The sequence below is a fragment of the Uranotaenia lowii genome, chromosome 3 (assembly GCF_029784155.1).
Source record: "Uranotaenia lowii strain MFRU-FL chromosome 3, ASM2978415v1, whole genome shotgun sequence".
NCBI classification, from domain to species: domain Eukaryota; kingdom Metazoa; phylum Arthropoda; class Insecta; order Diptera; family Culicidae; genus Uranotaenia; species Uranotaenia lowii.
This window is the reverse complement of record NC_073693.1, coordinates 49,154,960-49,179,959: the sequence shown is the minus strand read 5'-3', so window position 1 is coordinate 49,179,959 and position 25,000 is coordinate 49,154,960. Positions and strand designations below refer to the sequence as shown.

Below are 25,000 nucleotides of genomic sequence, written 5' to 3'. Positions count from 1 at the left end.
GAGTTCAATATCTTGTGTAAACCTTTCTACTTAGCAGTTGTTGAGTGTTTAGGATATTTATAGAGCCTTTTATTGAATATTTCAGTGGCAAGAGCAACGAGGATGGGATTTCGTAGACAATGAAGAGAAGTTCCATTACGTATCGCTGGAGCCTTGTCAGACAAAGAGTATTTTTGAATTACCTAGACTTGTCCACATGGAAAACTAAATAACTAAAACAATCTGTTTAACCTACTCATTGGAATTCTCCAAACATTCAGAACAAAGACTCTATTTCATTCAAAGACTGATCACAGAAATTTTATTTCAAAAGAAAGTCCATGTGTTCTCGTCTGGGGTGGCCCTTACTCTTCGTGGCATGGGCACACCATAAATTTCATATAGCAGCGAGTTTCCAACGTGTTGAAAGAACCAGACATATTTGTCGTATCTATGCATAAACTCCTGCCATAAGGGTAATATAGTTTGTTGTTGTTCGTGGGCGGGTGCTTTCATGGTGGTGTTCACATATGTATACAACATGGACGACGGCTTTTCGCCGATTGTTTTCAGTTGATGAAAGTGTGGTGGAATTCCTTGCAAACGTTGACCTTTATGCAAGACTGTTGAATGATTCTCCATGGAATGAGTGTATTCGATGGCCCCCTCTAAAACGGCAAGGGTGATGTTATCCATTTCGGGAACAATATAGTTGTCCATGGTAAGACCAGGAAAATCAGCAACGAAAAGCACGTCCGATGAATTGCTCCACGAATAAACGTCTTTGGTCATGTGGCTTATCATGGAACGCATTTCCGTGAATTGATGAAGAAGGGGTAGCGACCACTCCGTTGAAGCAAACGGAGACCACTTAGCGTTCAAGATGTCTACTCGTGGATCGAACATGCGTTGAAGGAACCGTCCATTTAGGCTGCACCAAACGTCGAAGTGAATTGAAATATTAACCTTCTTCCCAGATTTGGCTGTCTGCTCTTGTTGGACATTGTTTTCTATACATTGAGCGAACTGGTATGCCATATCTGCATGTTTTGTCCAGCGATCGTTATCTACGAATGCGTACGGCAACAGATAGTAGGGCTGATTTTGTTCATTATCTACTACCTTAATCGATATCAAAACGGTATCCCAAGCATGGACCATCATATCCCACGAGTACCCATACAGACCGTTAGTCCAATTGTTGTAGCCCTTGGTTATGAAATGTGAGTAGGGAAGAAACAATTGGAAGCCACAGTATAGCAACATAAGGGACATCAACCCTTTACGCTTGCGAGTTGGCTTTTCATAGTCCGTTACATTCGTGTCACAAGGTGCAGATGCTTCTATTGCAAACTTTTTCAGCAGCAATCTTGGCCAGCTGAAGCTGTAATACAGCGGAAGTTGTGTTAGGCAGGTCCACGGAAACATTCCTATGCGAAATAATCTTGCGTTCATGAGATGGAATGCGCATGCAAACAACGTGGCCAGTTTTCTGGTAGGTGCGTAAACCAGAAAAAATACTACCGAGGTGTCGAATATGCACCCGAACCAGTGAACAATCAGCAGATCTGTTAGCTGTGGTCCGAGTGTGAACCTGGAATGAGATTAGGTGTATGTAAATTTCAATGCTGTAATATTTTTATTTTATGGGTTGTCATTTCTTAAATTTTAGTTCACAAGGCAATAAGTTTCAAACGGTTGTCAGAAGTGGAGAGATAAATAAAAAGAGTATAGGAAAGGGGGGGGGGGGGGGGATAGATGGGATAGATACGCGAAAGAGTGATACAAGACGGCAGCAGGTGAAAAAGTTGCAGACGTGCAACTCGAGACCCCATACACCCACCCAAAGTTGGGGTAGTGGTAATATCACCTCTTGTCTTACAACTCCGATTCTCTACCTCCCCGTGGTGCTAGCTGGGTAGTTCCGATCAACCCACAAATGTGCCGGTTGAGGGTCAAGGGCCGGTTCTTCAACATCAGCATCATCAACGTGCTCAGGAGTACCGGTGACGACAAAGACGAATTCTACGCGCTGCTGGAGCGTGAATACGATCGCTGTCCAAAACATGATATCAAGATCGTCACGGGGATTTTAACGCTCAGGTCGGCCAGGAGGAGGAATTCAAACCGACAGTTGGAAGGTTCAGTGCGCACCAGCTGACTTACGAAAACGGCCTCAGACCAATAGATTTCGCCGCCTCAAAACGAATAGCCGTACGTAGTACCTTTTTCTAGCACCGCCTCCCACACAATTACACCTGGAGATCACCGTACCAAACGCAATCACAGATCGACCACGTTTTGATAGACAGCCGACACTTCTCGGACATCATCGACGTCGGGTCATGTCGAGGCGCCAACATCGAATCAGACCACTATCTAGTGATGGTGAAGATGCGCCCGAAACTCTCCGTAGTGTAAACATACCTAACCGACGCCCGCCTCGATTAAATATTGCACGACTAAAGCAACCTGATGTAGCAGCAGACTACGCGCAATCGCTCGAAGCAGCACTGGCGGTAAAGGGCGAGCTGGACGAAGCCCCTCTCGAGGACTGTTGGGATACCATCAAGACAGCCATCAACAGCGCTGCGGAGAACGTCATCGGATATGTGGAACGAACACGACGGAACGCCTCATTTGTGGCAGTAGTGCAAAGAAGCACCCGTCGGAACGTGGAAAATCACCGACAGCGGAAGGAGCAGCGAGTCCAAACTTTCCATGAGAAAAAGCGCCGCCTAGAGGAGGAGGAGCTCTAGGAACTGGAGGAGCTGCACTACATCGTTCCCAAGAAACACGAAAGTTCTATCAGAAACTCAACCCATTTCGCAAAGGCTTCGTGCCGCGAGCCGAAAAGTGCCGAGACTAGGACGGAGGCATCCTGACGGGCAATCGTGAGGTGATAAAAAGGTGGAAGCAGCACTTCGTTGAACACGTGAACGGCGCACATGCAGGAGACTAAGACGGTGGGGAAGCTACATTGCTGGGCGCAGCCAACGATGAAGAGGAGCCACTCCCAACGATGAGTGAAGCTAAGGAAGCTATTCGTCAACTGAATAGCAACAAATCGGCTGGCAGGGACGGCATCGCAGCTGAACTTATCAAAATGGGCCCGGACAAGTTGGTCGATTGCCTACACCGGTTGATAGTCTGGATTTGGGACACAGAATAGCTACCGGACCCATCTACAAGAAAGGCGACATATTGGACTGTGTTGTCCCGAATACTACTCCGCCGCCTAACGCTACAAGCAAACAGATTTGTGAGAAGTCATCAATACGGCTGCATTGAGAGACGGTCAACGACGGACCCGGATATTACCCGAGAAGGACCTGCGCACACTCGTAGTATCCGAGCGACGAGTGTTAAGAACCATCTTTTGGCGTTGTGCAGGAGCATGGAGTGTGGAGGCGAAGGATGAACCACGAGCTCGTGCGACTCTATGGCGAACCCAGTATCCAGAAGGTGGTGAAGGCTGGACGGATACGCTGAACAGGACATGTTACAAGAATGCCGTCCTGCAAAATAGTTGTTCGCTGCCAATTCGGTAGGAACGAGGCGAGCAGTGGCACAACGAGCGAGGTGGTTAGACCAAGTGGATCGTGATCTGGCGAATGTGGGATGTCCGAGAAGTTAGAGATCGGTGCCATGGACAGAGTGAATTGGAGGAATATGGTTCATCATGTTATGTCGTGAGACGGAATACTAGACAAATAAAATAAATGATGTGACAGAAAAAGAAGTAGTTTTTCATAAACATGTTTGCGTAGGTATAAAGGGAAAACAGTATTCTTCATCTTTGTATAAGATTTAGTCAAAAAGAATGAAAATATTGGAACACAAACGAACGAAGTATTTAATGTTGGCCTTTATAACGTACTGTTCTGAATTCATCTTGTCCATTCAGCCTATCATCCATTCGGCCAAACGTTCGGTCGGCCTAACTTTCATTCAGCCTAACAACCCGTGTCCATCAGCCGTGAGATCCGGCGGCGATTGATCAGCTGAAGTCGTGCCTTCTATGGACTCCACAGTAATTATAGTACAGGAACACACTATCCGTAAAAGTGGCGAAGGCTGGACGGATACGATGAGCAGGACATGTTGCCAGAATACCGGACGAACGTGTTAAACTGCGCTTTGGTTGCTGAGACCTGTTATATTTACATCTAGATTACAAATAAATAACATATCTCAAGTCTCCCTTCAACTATAGGAAACCTAGATGTTAATATAAAAACATTTCAGCAACCAAGACGTCTCAGCATCCAAAATCGCAGTACAAGTTATCTAGAGTCTACTATTTAGGCTTAAGATGCGTTTATAGACAAAAATGTTATCGTGAATTTCAATAAAAAATTTTTGCTCGGCTTTTATACACGGTTTCTGAGAGAAACGTGACGTTGTTTGGAAACGTCGCTGGTGAACTGGCAACAAAACACAGACTTCCGACAATCTAGTACTTCTCTTTTCTTTGTCGGAAGTCAGAAGTCCGCACTTCTGAAGTAAAATTTAGTGCTGGCGCGTCAATAGTAAACAAAATTGCTAATGTTACACATGACCTGCATACACCCAGTAACGTCATCTTTGAGAAAACACCGGAACCTTAAGATTTTAATGAGATGAAATAATATTACGAATACTCACCTAAAAGGCGTGAATACCCAATGATAGCTCAAATTCGTCATAGCGTAACCAGCGAGCCATTCTGGGCACATCTTTTTAAGTCCTGCCAAAAAGTACAGGATAAAAAATTGATATTTCAAAATAAAATAATTCCAAAACGGAACATCTCCCTGTAGTTGCTTATTCCGCCAGGCGTCTATGGAACTGAAATCGAGAAAACCTTGGTTTAGTTAGAAAACAGCTAAACGAAACACACTTTACTTACAAATAAGCGTTGGCATTGGTGAACAGGAAAAGTGTTCCCAGCAATCCGTACAAGTAGCTGTGATTGTTCCAGGAACTTTTATCCAGCAGAAACACGTACCAATAGGTTCCCACAAACAGTGCACAGCTGTACCGGAACCGGTAACCCAGTGTGATTCCCAGCGCTCCCAACCACATCGACAGATAAATTATTCCCATCCTGGGATAGCTCGGCACTTCCATTCCATTGATCAGTGGGAATTTACATCCGTTAGGATCACCCCACCGATAATCCAACTCGCCCCCACCTCGTTCATCGGGAATATCGATCAGCATCATCAATCCAAACAGTGCCCGCGAAACTCCGAGGGCCGCAGAATCCGTGGGCCGATACATCAGCGTAACGAATCCCTCGAAGCTCCGCAGCCGGCTCAAGTCATGATCACAGTACCGTTGAACTAATCGAATCACTTTCGATGGAGCTTTGTTGATTGGTTCACTTTCTTCATTCTTCATTTTCAGTTTCAGTCGTCCGATTTTCACCGGTTGTTTGCTTAGCGGATCAGTAGAGAAAGAAGCTACCGTTGATGATATAACACAGTCCGTTTTGCGTCTTTTAAATTAATTGTTTTAACAAGTTTGAAGTTATAAAATTTACTGAAATCAAAATTAAAGTTAGTTACACTGGTATATTGTAGACACTTTCGAGGGCACTTTTTTACCATTTTTATCTTTTCAAAGCAGACTCAAGAGTAAAAGTAAATATAATCCTATAAAATTTTCACCAGAACTTAGCCGCACCATGATTGCGGCAGCTTCCGACTGGAATCGTTCTGTCCCGAAACATATCCTTTTATAGGGACCTTCGCTAATGCGATGATTTTGTTTGCGGTAAAAAGGCTCTCGTACCTTAATATTTGTTGGGATGCTGGTTGAGTTATCCGCCAGCCAGTCAGTCAGTAGTGTTTTAATAACACTGTGCCACACTCAAAGTGGAAAAAAGAGGAATGTTGTCTTGATGTCTACAGTAAAAGTATATATGTAGGTAAGCCAAGGTTTTTTGCACGGTTTTTACACGTCTTTTTACACGGTTTCTGAGAGAAAATATTAAAAGACATACACCGTCTTAGCCGATTTAGGCTCACAGACTGAATAAATGACGCGGACAACTTAAGATTAACATTTAACACCCAGTACCGAGATGGGAATCGAACCCATGCCATCAGTGGACCGGCGATTACCGTCTTACCACGCTAACCACTCGACCACCGAGACGTACAATATTCCAATACATATCTCATTTTTCAATCTCACGTCTCACTACAGAATTCCTATACATATCTCATTTTTCAATCTCACGTCTCACTATTGAATTCACACGACCCACTTCTTACTTCTCACTTCTTACGTCACAGGTCCTACTTCTCACGTTTCACCACTAGCTTCTCGCATTTGATTACTCACTCCTCACGTCTCACTTCTCAGGTCCCTCAAAACACTTCTCAGGTCTCATATCATTCTTCTCGTCTCAAGTCAAGGTTCTAATGTGGCAGGTTTCAGTTCTCATGTTTCAGATCTTAAATCTCAGGTCACAAGATTGAGGTGTCATGTGTCAAGTTTCATGTCTCAGGTCTCATTTCCTAGATCTCAATTTTAAGCCTCAGGTTTCAAGCCTCAAATCTCAAGTGTAAGCTACATATCTAACTTTCTCAAGTTTCATAGCTTCAGAATAAGCACTGCTTTTCTTCGCTATTAATAGCACATTTTTTTACACAGCTTTCAGGAATTAACAGCTTTTTACAGTAACCATTATTATAAATTAGATATAAAACAACCGTAATATTTTGTTTCAATGTACTCAAACTGCTCACAAGGATACAAGATGCTAAATTTTTCCCTGCTGTCCGCTTCAAAATAAGACTAATTTGGTCGAAATCTTGGCCACCTATGATCTATTACCCAAAAGGGGTAAATGATATTTTAATGACCTTGCTAGTAGGTACCTAAACAACAACATGCTCAAAAACTTTCAAATTCCTGCTTATTATTTTGACAGTTTAGTATTTTTAACCAATAGATGAAGATTTGATGACTGGATTTTCAACATTTTGTTTATTTTATCTTAAAACCATTAATATTAAGTTTGTTGAAGGAATAAAAAAAAAATTTCGAAGGCTTCCTTTACAAATTTTATTTTGTAAATTTTTACTTTACAAATTTTATTTTGAAATTTCATTAAAATTGTGTCTTTTTTGTCAACAAAGAGAGAGTTGCAAAAGACCGACTTCAAAAATGTAGCACAGTGTAATGATCAATGCGCATGACCACTGTACGGCAGTTTAGATATCAGTCTTGTAAACATGATGCTAGGACAATTTCCTGATTTCTTATAAAAACAAATGTTATTGTTTGAACTGATTTAATTTATTGCACACCGTCAAAACATAGCTAAAAATGTTGATTTGAAAAAAGGAATTATATGCTTAATCCTATGTACAGACCTATATTTTACGACCGGGTCTTTAATTACCATTATTTTAATAAAGCTATAATTTTATTCTGAGGAATATCTTGATTCAAAATTACAAACATTTTATTATTGGAATTTTTATCACATTTTATTTTCTAACTAATCTTCCTCAATGAAATATTATTGGAAATATCACTGGTTATGTGGGTCCTGATTCTTCATTTACAACTTCCTTATTTTTCCACCCCCAGTCACTGATTCCGTTTCACCTTCGGCTTCATTACAGGTGGATGAGCGCGGTATCGATAAAGGATAACAACGAAAGCCATAATCAGATGAATCAGTGTTGTTGTTACTCCATACTCCATATACGCTGGACCTGGACACATGTCAAGACACACCACCCATGCATCGGCAGTGCAGTGTGAGGTTAGGTTAGTCCGGCTGTGTACACAGGTATGTAGGAATGGGTAGAAAATGTAATTTATGCGTTTCGTCGAATCTATTTTGGTGTGATTGCGTGAAAGCAGTTATTTATTGTCGCCGTTTTTATAGCTATTGTCCTAGAGCGACCCGAGTAGAAAAATGCCTAGGGCGACCCGAGTAGAAAAATGCGCTAATTTACTCAAAATCATGTTTTCTCTTCTCTACTTATTGTTTCACTGTTTGAATTTTTTGTATTGAATATATAACATATTGATTCATACTGATAATTGAACTTAGTATCCCTACAGTACAAGTTATTATACAACATTTCATTTAATATCAACCGGATTGGAAAACCACATGGTTAGTTATAAATGCAGAAATATGTTCAAAGTATGACTATTTAGTTTTCTACCTACTACTTCCGATTTATAAAATTGATACGGACTCCGAAAGAATTGACCGACCACGTTTTAACCCTTGCCCAACAAGGCAAGCTGGCTCTACTTGCTAGAGATACGAGCTGCCTCAAGCAAGAAATTCCGGAACTGAGCGAAGTTCGTTGGCCTAACACTGGAGAACACAAGACACAGTCCGGGCAAGTCCTGCTTTACTCTGGCATACGAGGAGAACACGCTACTCGGGAACGAGGAGTTGGTTTCCTGTTAAGCCCGCGGGCCCATGCGGCCCTCACTAGATAAGAACAGATAAACGAAAGAATACTCGTAGCCATATTTAGAACACGGGTTAAATACCTTACAATGCATTGCAATGGTCCAGTGTTATGCGCCAACTGACGTTGCCGATTTGCAGGAGAAAGAGATGTTTAACAGTCAACTGAACAGCGTGGTTGAGAAAATTCGGAAGGGTGACATTCAAATCCATTTGGGCGACTTCAACGCAAAGATTGGCTCCGACAATCAGGACCTTAGGCGCACCATGGGGCGTCATGGTCTAGGACAGATGAGCTGTTTGTAGAATTTCGTGGCAACAACAACATGGTGATCGGTGGATCGCTCTTCCCCCATCCACCAGCACATAAGGTCGCTTGGGTATCCCGAGATGGCCGAACAGAAAATCAAATTGACCACATCTGTATCAGCCGAAAACGGAGAAGGAGCCTTCTTGATGACCGCAACAAACGAAGCGCAGAAGCGCAGTGCATCTGACCATCACTTTGTCCTTGGCAAGATACGACTAAGAGTTGCGCGTGTTCAACGGCTCGAAAAGAAAGTCGGGTGTCTATACGACGTCCGCCGGTTGGAGAATCCAGAGGTGAAAAGGGCATACGCTGAACAGATAGAGTCCCGGGCCTCGGAATCGCCGACAGACGGAACAGTCGAAGAACAGTGGTGTGGAATCAAGAATGCCTTTACTATGACGAGCCATGGTACCCTCGGTAAAGTTTGTGAAAGAAGAAGTGAATGGATGTTGGATGAAACTTGGAGGATGATAGATGATCGGAGAAAGGCGAAAGTCGGAATTGAGCAGACATTTACCGGGTCAGCCAAAGCAGCCACCCGCTTACGATATGCGGAGCTGGATAAGGCAGTTAAAAGAGTTTGAAGTCGAGGCAAGAGAGCCTGTACAAACTCCCTAGCCGAAGAGGGGAAAGAGTCGCCACCAATGGAGATGTCCGATTACTTTATGACATTTTTCGTCTCCTTAGAGGTGCAAGGATTAATGCAAGAATGCCGCTAAAAGACCGAGCAGGTTAGTTATTGACCGATCGAACAGATCAGCTCAAACGATGGACTGAGTACTTCGAACAACTCTTCCGAGTCACGAATAGCGATGGCCTACAGAACCCGCAGCTCGAAGCGCCCGCAGTAAGTGGTATTAATGGCGTCAATTCGGAAGCGCCCTCGCTGGCTAAAATCGAAGCGGCAATCAAAGACATGAAATCCATCAAAGCACCTGGGATCGATTGCATCTCTGCTGAAATGCTGAAAGCCGACTCTGTCTTGTCAGGACAAATACTGCACCATCTTTTCGCTGACATCTGGGATACTGCAACATTTACGGCCGACTGGATGCAGGGTACCCTGGTATAGGTCCCGAAGAAAGGAAACCTGACAGAGTGCGGTAACTGTCGAGGCACAACATTGATCTGTACAGCCCTCAAAGTACTCTAAGTTATCCTGAACAGGATCCAGGAGGAAATCGATGCTACAATCCGACGGAAACAAGCTGGACTAATCAACGAATTCCAGGAATCTATTTTGCTGGTGTTCGTTGATTTCGAAAAAGCGTTCGACCGACATAACCATGAAAACATCCGAGCGGCTTTAAGGCGACGAGGAGTCCCAGAGAAACTAATCCATCTCAGTACGAGGCAATTTCGTGCAAGGTCTTGCACGACGGTGTCTTGTCCGATCCAATCCCGGTAACTACTGGAGTGAGACAGGGATGTATCTCATCACCGCTACTTTTTCTAATCGTAATGGATGAGATTGTGACTGGACCAATCGACAGTGAACCGAACCGAGGATTGCTGTGGAATCCTTCAACAATGGAACAACTGAACAACCTTGACCTGGCTGACGATATTGTTTTGCTCGCCCAAACACAACCGGATATGCAGAGCAAACTCGACTACCTCACCGAAAGCTCCAAGGCAGCAGGTCTCAAAGTCAATGTCGGAAAGACCAAGTCAATGGAGATCAACACAGGAAATCCCTCCAGTTTCATGGTAGATGGGCAACAAGTTGAGAAAGTGGAGTGCTTCCAGTATCTTGGTAGCCAGATAACGCCTGATGGTGGTACCAGAAAAGACATCGAAACCCGGATCAGAAAGGCCCGATTTGCGTATGCGAGTCTCCGGAACATACGGGTGTACGGGTGAGGAACTTGGTGCACATATGAGGTGACGACGCAGAAACTGCAAGTAACTATTTGTGAATCGCTGCCTGCGGAGTATTATCCGCGCTTGGTGGCTTGGCAACTGGATCTCAAATGAGGAACTACATCGCCCATGTCATCAAAGGGCGCTAGAAATCTAGATTCGGGAACGTAAGTGGAGATGGATTGGGCACACGCTGCGAAAAGATGAGAACGAGATTTGCGGAGAGGCGCTTGAATGGAATCCAGAAGAGCATCGAAGAAGAGGCAAACCCAGAAACTCGTGGCGGCGAAGCCTAGCCGCCGAAATATTGAGACCAAATGAAAACTGGCTCCGGAACGTCAACAGTGGAGATCTTTTACCACGGCCATATGCACCGGGGAATCGGCACGGGAACATTAAGTAAGTTTCGGTTGCTTTGATTCAGCACAATAAGTGATTTCGGATTTTAACCGGACATAGCTTTAGTAATTAGTATACTATAAAAATTCCAGTTCAGGCTAATAATAATCGAGAAAAAAAATCGAAGTCGGATGTGTAATTTTAAAATTTAATCGAAAACGTAAATTTGTTTCAAGATTGTATGTATGTATGTATGTATGTAGGTTATCCACCATGGGTGCACGGATTCACCGCAGTTTCGCCAACGCATGCGCTAACTTGCATCCTTTAGATTATTAGTTCGGCAAATCTTCAATGCAAATCACCGCATACCCGACACCATGGCTTCGTATGAACTGTTATGGTATGAATGTAGTATGTGTAAATGTATGTATTATTTGGATGAACAAGTCAATCACTTACGCAACCGTTTTAAAATTAATAACATTTTTTGATGTTATTGATCTATGACAGGTATTACGCATACGTTTAGATACCTGCCGAGTTGGCAAGTGATTGGTTGTTCTAATATTATCATTTAAAATGAAACAGACAAAAATTCTATTTTGCAACCTTACCTTTTTATAAAACAGAAACTTACCTTTTACCTTTTACATTTATACAGCATACATCTTACCGTAGTTTTAACCTCAAATTTCATTTAGATAAGAAGTACCATTTGAATACCAGTATTCATATACCACTCCGTTTATAGACAACTACATTCCCGTTCTTATAGTATGTAAACTTAACATTTTATAAGTTTAAAAAAAAAAACTTTCTTCAATATTTAATGTTCAAGTTCAGTCTAATTCTAACACACACTCATGTTCATTTTCAAAACCCTTCATTTTGTGCTAGGCAAACTTCTTCACCAAAGCAGCAAATCACAGAAACGCATTTCCTCATAGCGCATTCAGTTCTTTTCTTCCTAAATTATTTGCCTTCTTCGTTTTCTTCCAACTGGTTGAGATTCACCACCATCTCCAATTAATATTTCAAAATCATATCGAATCAATCGAAGCAAGCGCTGATGCATTTTAAAACGCGACGTCAAAATCCACCCCACGCTGGCGGTTGTCAAGGCAACCTGATCGTAGACGCATCGCGCACGCCAATAAAATGTGTCGGCTGGATGAAATTCGATTGTGCTTCGTTTGATTTATAGTTAATTATGGTAGTTCACTCGCGAATCATGGATTCATCATGGAAAAATCCAAATCCTCCCACGGCAGCACCACGATGCAAACGAGAAAATAAAGCTACCTTACTACATATACTGACGGCAGCGACTTCGGTATTCACGTAAATTTGTTTCAAGATTGTCTATAAAAATTACCCAAGATTTTCCGCTTTTACAGGACCTATATAATTTGGACATAGTTCATAAATATGTTTTTTACGTTCTTTAATGTTGATACCAAAAAACCAAAGTTACTACAAACAAAACACCAACAATGACAAAAAATAACTGAAAAATGTTGTAAAAGGACAAAAATTATAAATATGTTACCAACATACATTATTAAAAAAACAAAAACTGCCTAAGATTTTTGAAACATGATAAATTAAAATAACTATCAGTTAACAGAGATTTAAAGGCTTATTTAAAGTTCCATTTTACCAACACTAAGCACTTGAACGTGTTGCTAAAATCGAAAAGGGTCTGTACCGATCTTTTTCATCTACCGTCCAAATTAAAAAAAAAAAAATCTTAAATAAATGTAATACACCATCGGAAACCAGAATTGAAAAATGATTTTGTTTACATGTCTACCTAAAAACCTCCTAATTTAATAATGGAGATAATCCTTTATTGTTAATAAATATGTCAGTTCTATTTCGACTACTTCTTTATTCGGACCTCATGAAGAAATCCGGTTTGAGTACCAAACAACGCCGTCCAACATCCACGGATTGAAGCTGAACGAATGAACGTCGGTATGTAGGTGGATTAAATAATCGCTAATTGTGCGAGGTGCTTTTTCCATATTATATGAACATCACTAGAAGACACGTATTTATAATGTAACCGGCAAACGTCCGAACTAGTTTGCCAAGCAGATTGAGCTTTCCGTTGGTTTGGCTAAACAGATCCGATAGAGGAAAAACCCAATTTTCCGAATTTTGCAAAATGCCTGATCATGTACGATGAGCCTCATTGCAAGGTGTAAGATCTATTTCAGCAAGCTTTCAAAGTCCGCACCTTTTTTTTCGGAGCAATGAAATCATCCATCATTTTGATTGTCAAGTTAATTTATTACCAATAAATAATTCACTTTCATTCACATACTCGCTTAAAATTGTAATTAAAATGAACACCACGCTGTTTGGCACGATCTTTCTCCTGTCGTCATCCACTGGTCAGGCCATTTGGCTGCTGCTGTTGTTGGCCGTTGTTGAAGAAGCGGAAGAAACCTCCCCGGTGATTGTTCAAGTAGTAGATGATTTCCGATTCATCCTTCGGACACTTGGGATAGTACACGTCGCAGCTGTTGGCCCCTATTCCATAGCCGAGCAGGGCAGCTCGGGAAAATTTAAGCCAAGGCGATCCGTCCGGAACCGCTGTCAGGACCCTGGAATGTTTGAAATAAATATTTGAATTTTTTTTTTCAATTCAAAGGTAAGGTATGGAAGTAGGTTGAGTCGATTTTCGATATTTCTCAAACCCTGAGGTCTTAAAAGCTTCGTTTTGGTTCAAAACTTATCACGCATCTATGATTTTTTTTGCGGAATTTTATAACAACGTTTAGATGAGTAAATTTTTCCATTATTCTTTGGGTACCCTTCCTGGCTTCTTTATGAGAAGATAGACAGGTGCGGGCATTTGCGCATGGACTGAAAACAAAATACGAAAAAATGGTAAAATGAATTCAATCCCTGAAAATTTGATGGCAATCGGATGAAAACTCGAATTTTGCGAATCAATTTTGTATGTGGCAATTTCATCGTGGACACCCTTTAGAGCAAAAGAAACCAAATTTGGCATGGAAGAGTATTTGGGTACAAGGAATGTTTTTATGATAGTTTTAAACCCTTCCTCTTTCCAGTTTGGGGATAGGAAGGAGAGAGGGGTGTTTAATACATATTTTGGGTAACAAGAAAGCTGATCAAGCTAAGAAACGTAATTTCTCATGGTGTAGTATATGGATAAAAGAAATGATGATTCTTGATTCTTTAGTACCCTTCTCGCCTTCCCTTTGAGGAGATACGAAGAGGGAAAGAGTCTTTCATACAATTATGCATAACTCAAGAAAAAACAGAGTAAATGAAATCAAATTTATCATTGTAGGGTTTTTGTGTACGAAAAAGGTTTAATGACCTCCTCCTTCCAATGAAGAGATGGGAAGGGACTTTCATATAATTTTCGTTGCAAATCTCGGGAAATGATCAAACAAATTGAATCAAAATTGTTGGGGAGGATATTTAGGTACAAGAATTGATTCCAGGCGATAGAACCGAGGAGAGTGACTACATACATTTTTTGCATAACTCAAAAAACTAACTAACAATTTGGTATGGAAAGAAGATTTGGTATTTTGGTAATTTGGCAGGAGAGAGGGTATTTGGAAACGTCAGTTTTTTCTATGATTTATTGGTATCTTTTCTCCATTCCAGTGGAGGCATCGAAAGAATTTAGGAGGGGGGGGGGGGGGGGGGGGTGGAGGTTCGCACACATTTTTTTTTACATAACTTTATTGTAACCAAACTTCTCATGGGGGTACTTGGCTACGAGAAATATTTCTATGATTAATCAATACCCTTCCTTTTTTCAGTATAAAGATGGAAAGATGAAGAAGGGCTCTCCTACGATTTGTTTGGAATAACCAGTGAATCAAATTGTTTTTGTCTCTCTCGTATGTTATCATGCATGGCAAAATGAAAAAGCCAATCAAGAATTGTCGTGTTGTTAAGAAGCCAAATGACAAATTCGTATGTGGAATTGTCCTGAAATTTAAAACTTGGGACAATCCGCTTCGATTATGTGGGTAATCTAGCTGGTTTCGTGATAATAAAAAAAATGATGTGATCAGATCAAGACCTGCCTGAAAAAAGCTGTTAGCCTAACAACAAGAGAACCCATGTTAGAAATAGTACAGGGACACTGGGTCGCGAACATGGCCAATCTGGCCGGTTCCGGAACAAAATATGCCAAAGTTATCGGATCGAGACATGCAGCATATTAGAAGAAAGCTCTTGGCCTCAAGATGAAGGGAATCCATACACCCAGAATTCAGCCTCTGTGCCAATCACGTGTAATCAATTACAAAGCATCATTGGTACAAGAAGATAACGCGACCGGTGCTGATTCGATTTGCGTCCACCGGAATTTACCTCCTAGAGTAGAGCTTTCGAATTGCGTATGTCTGAAAGAAACAAAATCGACTCTCCCTAGGGCGCTGTGGGTTATTTTTTCTTGTTTCTGGGATGAATGATCCAATAGGAAGGAAATCCCATAAAATGTTTTTCTTGTTTCGCTTGAATGTGGTGTTCATGCATCATTTTGGTTGGGAGCTTGAGTCCTTGTGCCAGTAGTGCTTTTTCAAAGATACCCTCTTCGGCACAGTGCACATTTCAGCACATTACAGAGATTTGCTAAATAGGCATTGGATTTTGGCAACCTCTTCTATGGGTGTAGAAGAAGCATCTCGGGGACGCTGGGTCGAGGCCATGGCCAATTTGGTCGGTTCCGGAACGAAATATTTCAAAGTTATCGGATGGAGACTGTGACATATGAAAAAAAAGCTCTTGGATTCAAGATGAAGGGAATCCATAGAAGAATCGATCTGGAGACAAGGGGTCGTGGCCATGAGCAATCTGGCCGGTTCCGAAACAGAATATGTAAAAGTAATCAGATTGATTCCTGCGGCATATGAGAAGAAAGCTCTTGGTCTCGAGATGAAGGGAATTTTAGGAGAAGCATTTCGGGGATACTGGGCCGTGGACATGGCCAATCTGGTCGGTTTAGGAACGAAATATTTCAAAGTTATCGGATGGAGACTTGCGGCATATTGGAGGAAGGCGCTTGTTTTTAACATGAAGGAAAATAAGAAGTAAAATGTGAGAAATGAGACTTGGCATTTCGCGGCTCACTTCTTAAGTATCAATTCTCATGTCTCTCCCCACATTTTCCTTCATGTTGAGGCCAAGAGCTTTATTCTCATATGCCGCAAGTCTTAATCCGACAACTTTGACATATTTCGTTCCGGAACCGGCCAGATTGGCCATGGCCACAACCCAGTGTCCCCAAATTGCTTTTCATATGGATTCCCTTCATCTTGAGACCAAGAGCTTATCGTAAGCTCCACTTTTCATAATTTTCGTGAAAATAAGAAACGTTTCCCCCAAAAAGCGCAAAAATATCGTGCACAAATGGTGTACTATCCTCAACATTTCGCTAAATCAGTTGGCGAAAATGTAAGAAGTAAGCATTGGAGCGGTCTGAAATTCGATTCGGGAGTACGGAGAGGAAATCAGCTTCGCGGACAAAACAAAATCAGGGCGGAAACCAAGTCCGGTGGACCAAACTTTGGACCGGAAAGTCATGCGTACTTATGCAAGTAAGAAAATTGCCTCAGTTCAGGAATCATTTCCTATAACATTTTTGCTTGAACAATGCATAAATAAAGAATAGTTAAGAAAAAATGGAAGGTTCTACATATATAATTATTCAAGTTTGAGTTGTTTTAGATTAACAGTAAGTTGTAAATTTCTAACTTTCGAAAATAAGTCCTAGAAGTTGCCAATTTTTTTAAGAAGTTTTAAACAAAAAATTAGGGATTTGAAGATTTAATTTTAAAGAAAAACTTTTTATATTTACCTAAATAAGAGAGTATTAAGCTAGTTATTTTTTTTTTTTTCAAAACATAAGCATGACTATGAGAAATTTCAAGCTTTTTTATGCTGCGTCAAAATGTTCGAAGCAGTGTCTCTCATTAATAGTGATGAATATCACCCTTAAAAAAGTTACCAATTTTTTTAAGCTTAATAACTTTTGTATTTTAACTTTAATCGAAATACTGTCTTGGGATGAAATATTTGTCATAGTTTAGGCTTTAAGAAAAACCGTTTTCAAAAGAAATCGGTCGAAGGGAACCAAAGTCATTCATGAGAAACTGGATTTTCGTGTTCCTCCCGAACAAAATATCCCAAAATCCCATACAAACTTTAGGCTCATTGAGCGACCCCTTCCCGTAATCCGATCTGTCCAAATTTGGCATGAGACCTTGTACTAGGCCTAGGATCAATTTAAGCCTCCATCGCATAACTTTTTCAAATGTCGGATCATTTGGGGCACTCTAATGACCATTTGAGTAATTGGTAAAAAAATTCAAATATTTAGGAATAAAAGTAAGAGATTAAGCTTGCGGTTCAAATCAGATTTTTTTTCTATTCTTGTAAACTCGATTGAAAATAAAGGTTTAAGTTTGAAACTTTGTTTAAGAAGAACCTGCAATATAAATAACGTTTAACAAAACACCAGTAAAAGATGTTTTCAGTTGAATTTAAAAAAATAAAATCTGGATTTCTCAAAAATCCAAATATTATTTCATATTTGTGATTTCTTCCAAACTGACTCCGACTGAATATAAAATTTTAATTTTGAATCTAGAATCAAAATTATAAAACTGCAATCGCCTATCATTTGAATCCTTAATGAAGTTCTCACATTGACATTTTAATCTTGATTATAAAACTTAACTTAAAATTGAATCTGAATTTTTAATTTTGATTCCGAATCTGAGTGCTGCCTTTTGAACCCGAGTTCGAAATCTGAATTTTGAATTAGAAAAAAAAAATTGAATCTAAGTTCCAGATAAATGTTTCTATTAATTTTGAGCCAAAAAGTGAAATTCAATCAGAAATCTATTATTTGAATTTTGAATTGTTGGCTTTCAATGTCAGCTCTTTCATCAGATATTTATTCGAAATTCACCTACCTCAAGAAAAATTGCGAATAATGGAACTGTTTACATTTTCGTAGATGACGGAAAGAGTTAAAGAAACATAAGCTATCAAAGAACGAAAAAACATAAGCCGTAAATATAATGAATTTTTCGAAAAAGATACAACGGCTCACCGGCAGGACTTGAACCTGCAATCTCCGCTTCAGTACAACGGCGCGTTAGCCAATTTCACCACGGTGAACGTGATGAAACCGGCGAACCCGAGCAATCGAGCTCTGCCGATCAACTGCTGGACCTTCTATCTGAGAAATTAACCAAACAGTAGCGCTACAAAGTGCTCCATACAAGAGTTTAGAGAATTTGGGAAGCTTTTAGGAACAGGCATGTATTTAAAAGGGAATTAGCTCCTAATGTTATTTTTTAATAATTATTGGGCAAAATTTTGTCATGAAAAGGTACTTGCAAGACACGCTGACGGAAATACATTCGATTTTTTTACAAAAATTTTCCAAAAATGTGCAAACAGCTCTCACATAAGAGCAGACATTCCAGAAGTGCATTTTTCATAAATGAAATATCACTCGTAAATAAATCTATGAAAAATCTAAATCATTTTAAATCTTCTTCCAGTACAAAAAACAACTCCAACACTCCATTGATTCCAGAAAAAAAACATCAAATTTGTTACTTTGGTTAACAGAAAATAGGATAAAATTCCAGTTTTTTCAATCTGGTTTTTTCCTTGTTAGAATGCTTTCCAAAACAGAACTTTCGTAAATTTAGCTTATAAATATCTCCAACAATTTTTTTGAATGAATGTTTTTGTGAAAATATCACTTTTTCATTCAAAAACATTTAAAATACTTAGGTGTGTTTTCAATCTCAAGAAAAACACCAGTTTTTGAAACTAAATTTTTCGCTTAGTAGCTATCAATAATTTTTCAAAAAATATTTGAAACACTAGAAGAAGGCCTAAAAGTTGATACTACTTACTTTTTAAGAGATCTCTGAGGTAAAAAGCCGTAGTAAAATGAGTTTTAAATTCATCGAAAATGTATACGCTTTTGTTTACCTTTTTTCCTAACTACAAAACGTCAAACATTTACCTGGCATCGCGGATCGAAAACACAATGTATATCCCGCATGTGCTTCGGGTTTGCCGCAACTTACGGTCAGATGCAGAGATGCCAATGTGTCTGATTTTTCAGGCATTGCCTGATTTTTCGAGGCTCTGCCTGACAACCTGAAAAGCCATTCAATTTGCCTGATTTTTGAAAATATGCCTGATTTTGCCTGATTTTTGCGAATGTCATGAAAAATGGGTAGTGAGGAACTGGAGTAGGTACCATAGCTGAAGTGAAAAAGTGAAAATGTGGCTGAATCAAAGCAATCGAAACATTCCCGTTAATTCTTATTTAAAAAAATTAAATGGAATCTTTCGATTGCTTGATATCACAACAATCTCACAACACATATTAGAGGGAAAATGAGGAGCGATGACCTAAAAAAAAGGTCATCATTTTCACTTTGAGCGAAATTTCCGTTACTGTAACGTTGCCTGATTTAGCCTGATTTTTATATCGCCAGTTCCCTGATTTTTGAAAAATAATGTTGGCAACCCTGGTCAGATGTAGAAGCAATCAGTGCTGCTCAAGGTTGCGAGCAGACCAGTTACACAGGGAGGTGTTGCTCTGTTGAAATCAATACTGATGTTATGAAATCGTTTGGTACCGTCAACTGGGGCAACATGCAACAATTTTCAACTTCAATAGCTTCTAAAAAACTTATGTTCACAGTTAATCGTATCCTTTATGCATCAAAAGTTTTAAGGATGCTGGGACATCAAATTGGCGTAGTTAAAAAAATTATTGGTTTCTTCAGTTATTTTTAATTTTCTAAAAACATGCGATTTTTACCCTTCTTAGAAAATGGGGTAACTTGCAACAAACTTTGTTTTTAATGAAAAATCTTATGAACACGTACGAAAATTCATAATTTTTAATATATTTGCGATGTCTTAAAGACCATTACGCATGACAACACCAATTGCAGTAGTTTTTGGGTCTGTAAAAACAAATTTTCACATTTTTTTCTGAAATTAAGGATGCTGCATACATTCAGGGGTTAAATAATACAAAGAAAAATTTTAAAAGCTGAAATCATAAAAATAAATGTTTGGATGAATGAAATTTAAATGTTTACAAACGCGTGATTCAAAACATTCATATTCCAACACTTGGAAACGAGATTTACAAGGTATTTCTTTGATTTGCATTTTGTTGCATTTAACCCCAGACACCTAAACGAATATTAAAAATATTCATTTAAAAAAATTGGGAGATTGTTCGAAAAATATTTTTACACCAACAATGTTGGTATAATATGAGAAAACCTGTAAAAAGTTTGTAGGTAATTTTATCAAGCCGATCCGTCATACTGGATAAAGTTTTTTTCAGCATCAAAAAATGTAGAAATTTGTACATTTATTGCTCGATTTTTCAAATTTTACATAAAAATAAAAAACTTAAGAAAACTAGCTTAAGATGCGAGAAATTATGTCATAATCATTTTGTTATCATTAAAAGATAACTTTATTACAATACATTAAATTAAAAATTGATTCAATGTAGTGTTATATAAATGTTGCATCGAACCCCGCTGTTGCATGATGCCCCGTTTGACGGTACATCTTTGTACCTGAAAATAATCACATTTTCGTAGATTACGGAAAGAGTTAAAGAAACATAAGCATAAAGAAACATAAGTTAAAGAAAAATTCATGATATTTACGGCTTATATTCTTTCGTTCTTTGATAGCTTATGTTTCTTTAACTCTTTCCGTCATCTACAAAAATGTGATTATTTTCAGGTACAAAGATGTACCAAACGATTTCATAACATCGGAACTGTTCAAATTTTTTCAATTCTGGATCACCATTATGAAACTTTCCTTGGATCCAATACTGCGTAAAAATCAAAAGTAAAATTTGAAATCTTAAAAATTGTTTGTTATTTTTAATTTTTTATTTTCAAATATTCCGAAAGGATGAACTTTGAACATAAAAGTTTGAAATGCAAAACCGAGATTCGAATCAGCATTTTTTCCCAATGATTATCCAAACTGAAGTTCAGTAACAATAAAATGGATATAGAATCCGAATTCTTGTAACAAACATCGAATTTTTATGTTTTTAAGCCAATTTGGAACCACAAAATCCTTAATTATTCTAGCCTAAGCTTTCTTGATATTTTCCCCAAAGTAACCGGGCCGTGCAAAGATTTTCTCCAATATCCGCCAATATAAAAATTATTAAATAAGAAAAACACTTAACTTTTGTTTATCGAAATACATCAGTCAATTTTGAATCATATTTAAAGCTTCAAAAAATGGATCACATTAATTTTGGTAAAATTTACTAGAAAAAACTAAATGCATAATTTTAATGACTTAATTTAAATTTTCGATTGATTTTGCAAATAGAGTGCAAGAATTCGTGCAAAATCTTTGGGATTTGGCGAATTGAAATTCATAAAAATTACTTAAACTGATTACATTTCTATCAATAAGGTAAAAAAAAATCAAATTTCTGATAGTCCCTGAAATGTCAATTTGACACTCCTGACTAAAACCAATATATCTCTTTTTTCCATCCGATTTTCACAAAATTTATAGTTTTGAAAACCTCGTAGGTAACTCACAAAAAAAATGTAAAAAAGTGGTGTAAAAACCGTACTTTCAATCAATGAACCGTCAAAATTGTTTAAGTCACACCAGATAGATTTTGAAAAGATTATTTGAAAGTTGGCGTAATTTTTCACATTTTTACATTTTTAGATTGTCAAAATACGAAACACAGAGTTTTGAAGAATTTTCAAAGGTAACTGTTTTTCGAACTTTTTGTCAATTTGCAATTGCTCAGATTTTCTTGCACTTAAATTCAACTTTGCTCTGGATTTATATTATTTATTATTTATTTATTTATACTCAAAATCCAGTGCAAAGTTGAATATAAGTCAAATTTCCAATCCTCTTTTCAAAATTTATCTGCTGTGACCTAAACAATTTTGACGGTGTAAGGTTTTCACACCACTTTTTTACATGTTTTGTTGTCATGGTCTTATCAAAATATTAAAAAAATATATATATATCCTTGTGTGTAACGTATAGCTTTTAACTTCAGCTTTCTTGGAAACTAAGTGAAGCTGATCTACAGTCTTTTTTCCGAAGCATGGTTTTTCGGATTTTCTTTTCTTAGACTTTGATTAACGGAAAACTGAAGTTTTGTATGTAAATGATATCAAAAACATATTTGAGTTACTTTACAAGGTTTCCAAAATGAAAATCAGTTGAAAGACAAGAGAGATATAGCGGTTTTAAGCGAGAAGTGTCAAATTGACACTCAAGGTCTGATTAAGGAGTTTTTCTTCTGGGCTTTCAGGGAGCGCCCATAAAAAAGTAATGCTGGAAAACTAAAAATTCTAAGAATACATTGAGGGTCCCCAGAGATTTTTTTTTATTTGGATGCACCCGAATACAGTTATAAGTCCTACAAGTGATTGTATCCCATTTACCCGAAAACCATTGCCCAGAATAAATTTTCCCAGAATGACAAATACACGAAATCAAACCCCAGAATGAACCATTTCCCAGAAAAAAATTCCCCAGAATGCACCATTTACCAGAATTTTTTTTCCCAGAATGGACCATTTCCCAGAATGGCACAAATCCCAGATTTTTTCCCCTAGTATTTTTATTTGTTTTTTTTTTTTTCTAATGAATTCTTGTATATTTCATATGAATCGAAATTAATTTTTTCAAAATGATTTTTTAAATGAAACTACGACTTTGAAATTTTCCAACTAAATTTATTTTGGTTTGGGTATGGTTTGGGTACTTTGATTGATTCAATGCTTACCATGGTCCTTTAAAAAATCCGACTCCTCACGCTGCGCGTTCGAACTTGAAAGACGTTTTGTACTTCACGCTGTCGCGTGGCGGACGGGGCTAAGGGCTTTCACGCAGACCTAGGAAGCCCCGGCAGACCTAGACCAATGTCTTAGGGCCGCCGCTTCCGACGGCGGGTCGGCGGCCTCCTCGGATTTGGGAGCTTCGGCGGTTTTGTGCCGCCTCAGCTCCTTCATCCTCGTTGGTTGCGGCTTTGCCGCAAAAGAATAAAGTTATGAAACCCCATTTTTTGTAACAATTCCTTTTTTTTTAAATAATTTCTAGTAAGGATAAATGTTTTCAATTTTCTGGGAAATGGTACTTCTGGCGAAAAAATTTCTGGTACATGGTTCATTCTGGTGAAAAAATTTCTGGGAAATGGTACATTCTGGCGAAAATTTTTCTGGGGAATGGTTCGTCTGGGGAAAAAAAATCTGGGGAATGGTTCTTTCTGGCGATTGGAATTCTGGAGATTTTTCATTCTGGGCAATGGTTTTCGGGTAAATGGAGTACAACCCTACAAGTACTCACGTGCTCAACAGGCCCCGATTTACGTAGGCACTGAACCCTTGGCCAGTCGAGCGCCGGGACATCATACAGATCAGTTTCGGCACACACTGCAGATCATCGTTCTCGGCAATATTATCCAGAGCCCGGCGCAGCTGCGAACTAACAGCTGTAAAACCACCTCCCACACCGCCGGCAGGATTTCCGCTTCCCTGCGTCACTGAGCTCGGAGAATATTGAGGTTGTTGTTGGTAATGCTGGGGTCTTCCGGGGTTTCCGGTCCCAGGGTTGGCTGCAGGAAAACTTCCGAAGGTACCCGGTGCAAAGTTGAATATGTTTTGCAGGAAGCCGAGGATGCTTTGGGCACTGAGAGGGTTAGGGCTGTCCGATTGTTGAGAACTACCGGGAATAAGGTTTGACTGGATGTTGGGCTGTTGGAAGTAGGGATTAGTAGGGTATTGAGGGTTGTTGGGGCGGGTAGATTGATAGTAAGGGTTCTGTTGAGAATATGGGTAGTTTCCTAGATAGTTTTGATAGTAGTAGTTGTCTAGATCTGATTGTCCGGTGGGATTTGGGTAGTAAGGGTTTGTGTAAGGATTTTGAGGTCCTCCTTGGTAGTTCGTTGGATTGGATAAATCTGGAGCGGTTGGCGCTTGGTAGTAAGGATTGTTAACTGCATAATTAGCTGGGTACTGGTCCTGCTGTTGCTGGGCACTGTTGATATGATTGCTCTCGTAATCGGCGGGTCGTGGGAAGAGAAAACCGTCTTGTTTTCGTATATCTACTCCTGGCTGATTATAGATTTTTGCTTTTTTCTTTTTAGGCCGTCGAGTGGCAATCGGAGCCGCCAAATTTGGTGGCGTAATTGTAGGCGTATCGCGGGTGTCGATTTGAATTGAGGCTTTCACGGTGTAGAACTGATCATCATTCGATTGCACAATTGGCGGTGAAGCGTCGTGCGAATATTTTGGCGTTGTCGAGGCATAGTTTTCGTTAAATTTCAACGGGTTAGATTGAGAGCTCTGTGTCCTGGTGTTTTGGAAGGAGAATGATCCTTCGGAATCTGCCCTCGATGGATGGTTTTCCGAAGGAAAACGGAATGTGTTTTTTGGAGGATCGCTACGAACATTTTGGAAAAAGTTTTGAACAATCGGAGAGTTCCGCTCAAGTTTTGACCGGTCGTTTTTGACAGGTTCTTCAAATCTGAAAAATCTACTTGAGTTCCTTGAAGATTCTTCTTCGATCGAAGGCAATTCAGTTTCTAGTTTCACTATCCGGGGTTCAGTGAAGCTATCTGGTGTTGGAGCATGGAAATTAAACACACTATAGGCTTCATACTTATCATCGTGGTTGCGCTTTTTAGAAGTGTGATTTTCCGATTTCTTCTCTTTTGAAGAATTTTCATCAAACATCATTCGGTCAGATTCTTCAAATCTCACCATCCTGGGAGAGATGTGTGTCAGAATAGGCTTTTTCTGATCATGAATGTTAGGGTCAAAAGTCACTTGATTTGGCTTTTCTTTTTCAACAGGTTTTTCCACGTTCTCACCTATATGCATTATGTCCGACTCCGAGAACCGGATGTACTTCGTCGTCCTATTGGAAGGTTGCTCTACTGTAGAAGCAGGTGAAGATTCCTCGATAAATTGATCTCCAAATTGATCCTGCATTTC

The 25,000-nt window shown here is 39.4% G+C and overlaps 2 protein-coding genes across 2 annotated transcripts; both read right to left on the bottom strand.

The window, feature by feature from the left end:
* Positions 1-273: 273 nt before the first annotated feature.
* LOC129752421 (vitamin K-dependent gamma-carboxylase) lies at positions 274-5,824 on the bottom strand. The gene is made up of 4 exons (XM_055748203.1): positions 5,571-5,824; positions 4,871-5,505; positions 4,627-4,809; positions 274-1,573 (listed from the first exon to the last, which is right to left on the bottom strand). The coding sequence occupies exons 2-4, from the start codon at positions 5,362-5,364 to the stop codon at positions 307-309; spliced, it is 1,944 nt and encodes a 647-aa protein (XP_055604178.1). The 5' UTR covers positions 5,365-5,505; positions 5,571-5,824; the 3' UTR covers positions 274-306.
* A 7,423-nt stretch (positions 5,825-13,247) lies between these two features.
* On the bottom strand, positions 13,248-24,994 carry LOC129756126 (uncharacterized). Its single transcript, XM_055752898.1, has 2 exons — positions 23,352-24,994; positions 13,248-13,543 (listed from the first exon to the last, which is right to left on the bottom strand). The coding sequence occupies exons 1-2, from the start codon at positions 24,884-24,886 to the stop codon at positions 13,321-13,323; spliced, it is 1,758 nt and encodes a 585-aa protein (XP_055608873.1). The 5' UTR covers positions 24,887-24,994; the 3' UTR covers positions 13,248-13,320.
* Between the last annotated feature and the right edge of the window lie 6 nt (positions 24,995-25,000).

What these genes read in the sequence shown, in the direction of transcription:
- LOC129756126 (XM_055752898.1), bottom strand. Translation starts at nt 24,886, where the DNA reads ATGCATATAGGTGAGAACGTGGAAAAACCTGTTGAAAAAGAAAAGCCA. An exon ending in AATCGGGGCCTGTTGAGCAC is followed by an intron (nt 13,544 to 23,351) that starts GTGAGTACTTGT and finishes CAAACATTCCAG; the next exon opens with GGTCCTGACAGCGGTTCCGG.
- LOC129752421 (XM_055748203.1), bottom strand. Translation starts at nt 5,364, where the DNA reads ATGAAGAATGAAGAAAGTGAACCAATCAACAAAGCTCCATCGAAAGTG. An exon ending in ACCAATGCCAACGCTTATTT is followed by an intron (nt 4,810 to 4,870) that starts GTAAGTAAAGTG and finishes TCTCGATTTCAG; the next exon opens with TTCCATAGACGCCTGGCGGA. An exon ending in TGGGTATTCACGCCTTTTAG is followed by an intron (nt 1,574 to 4,626) that starts GTGAGTATTCGT and finishes ATCTCATTCCAG; the next exon opens with GTTCACACTCGGACCACAGC.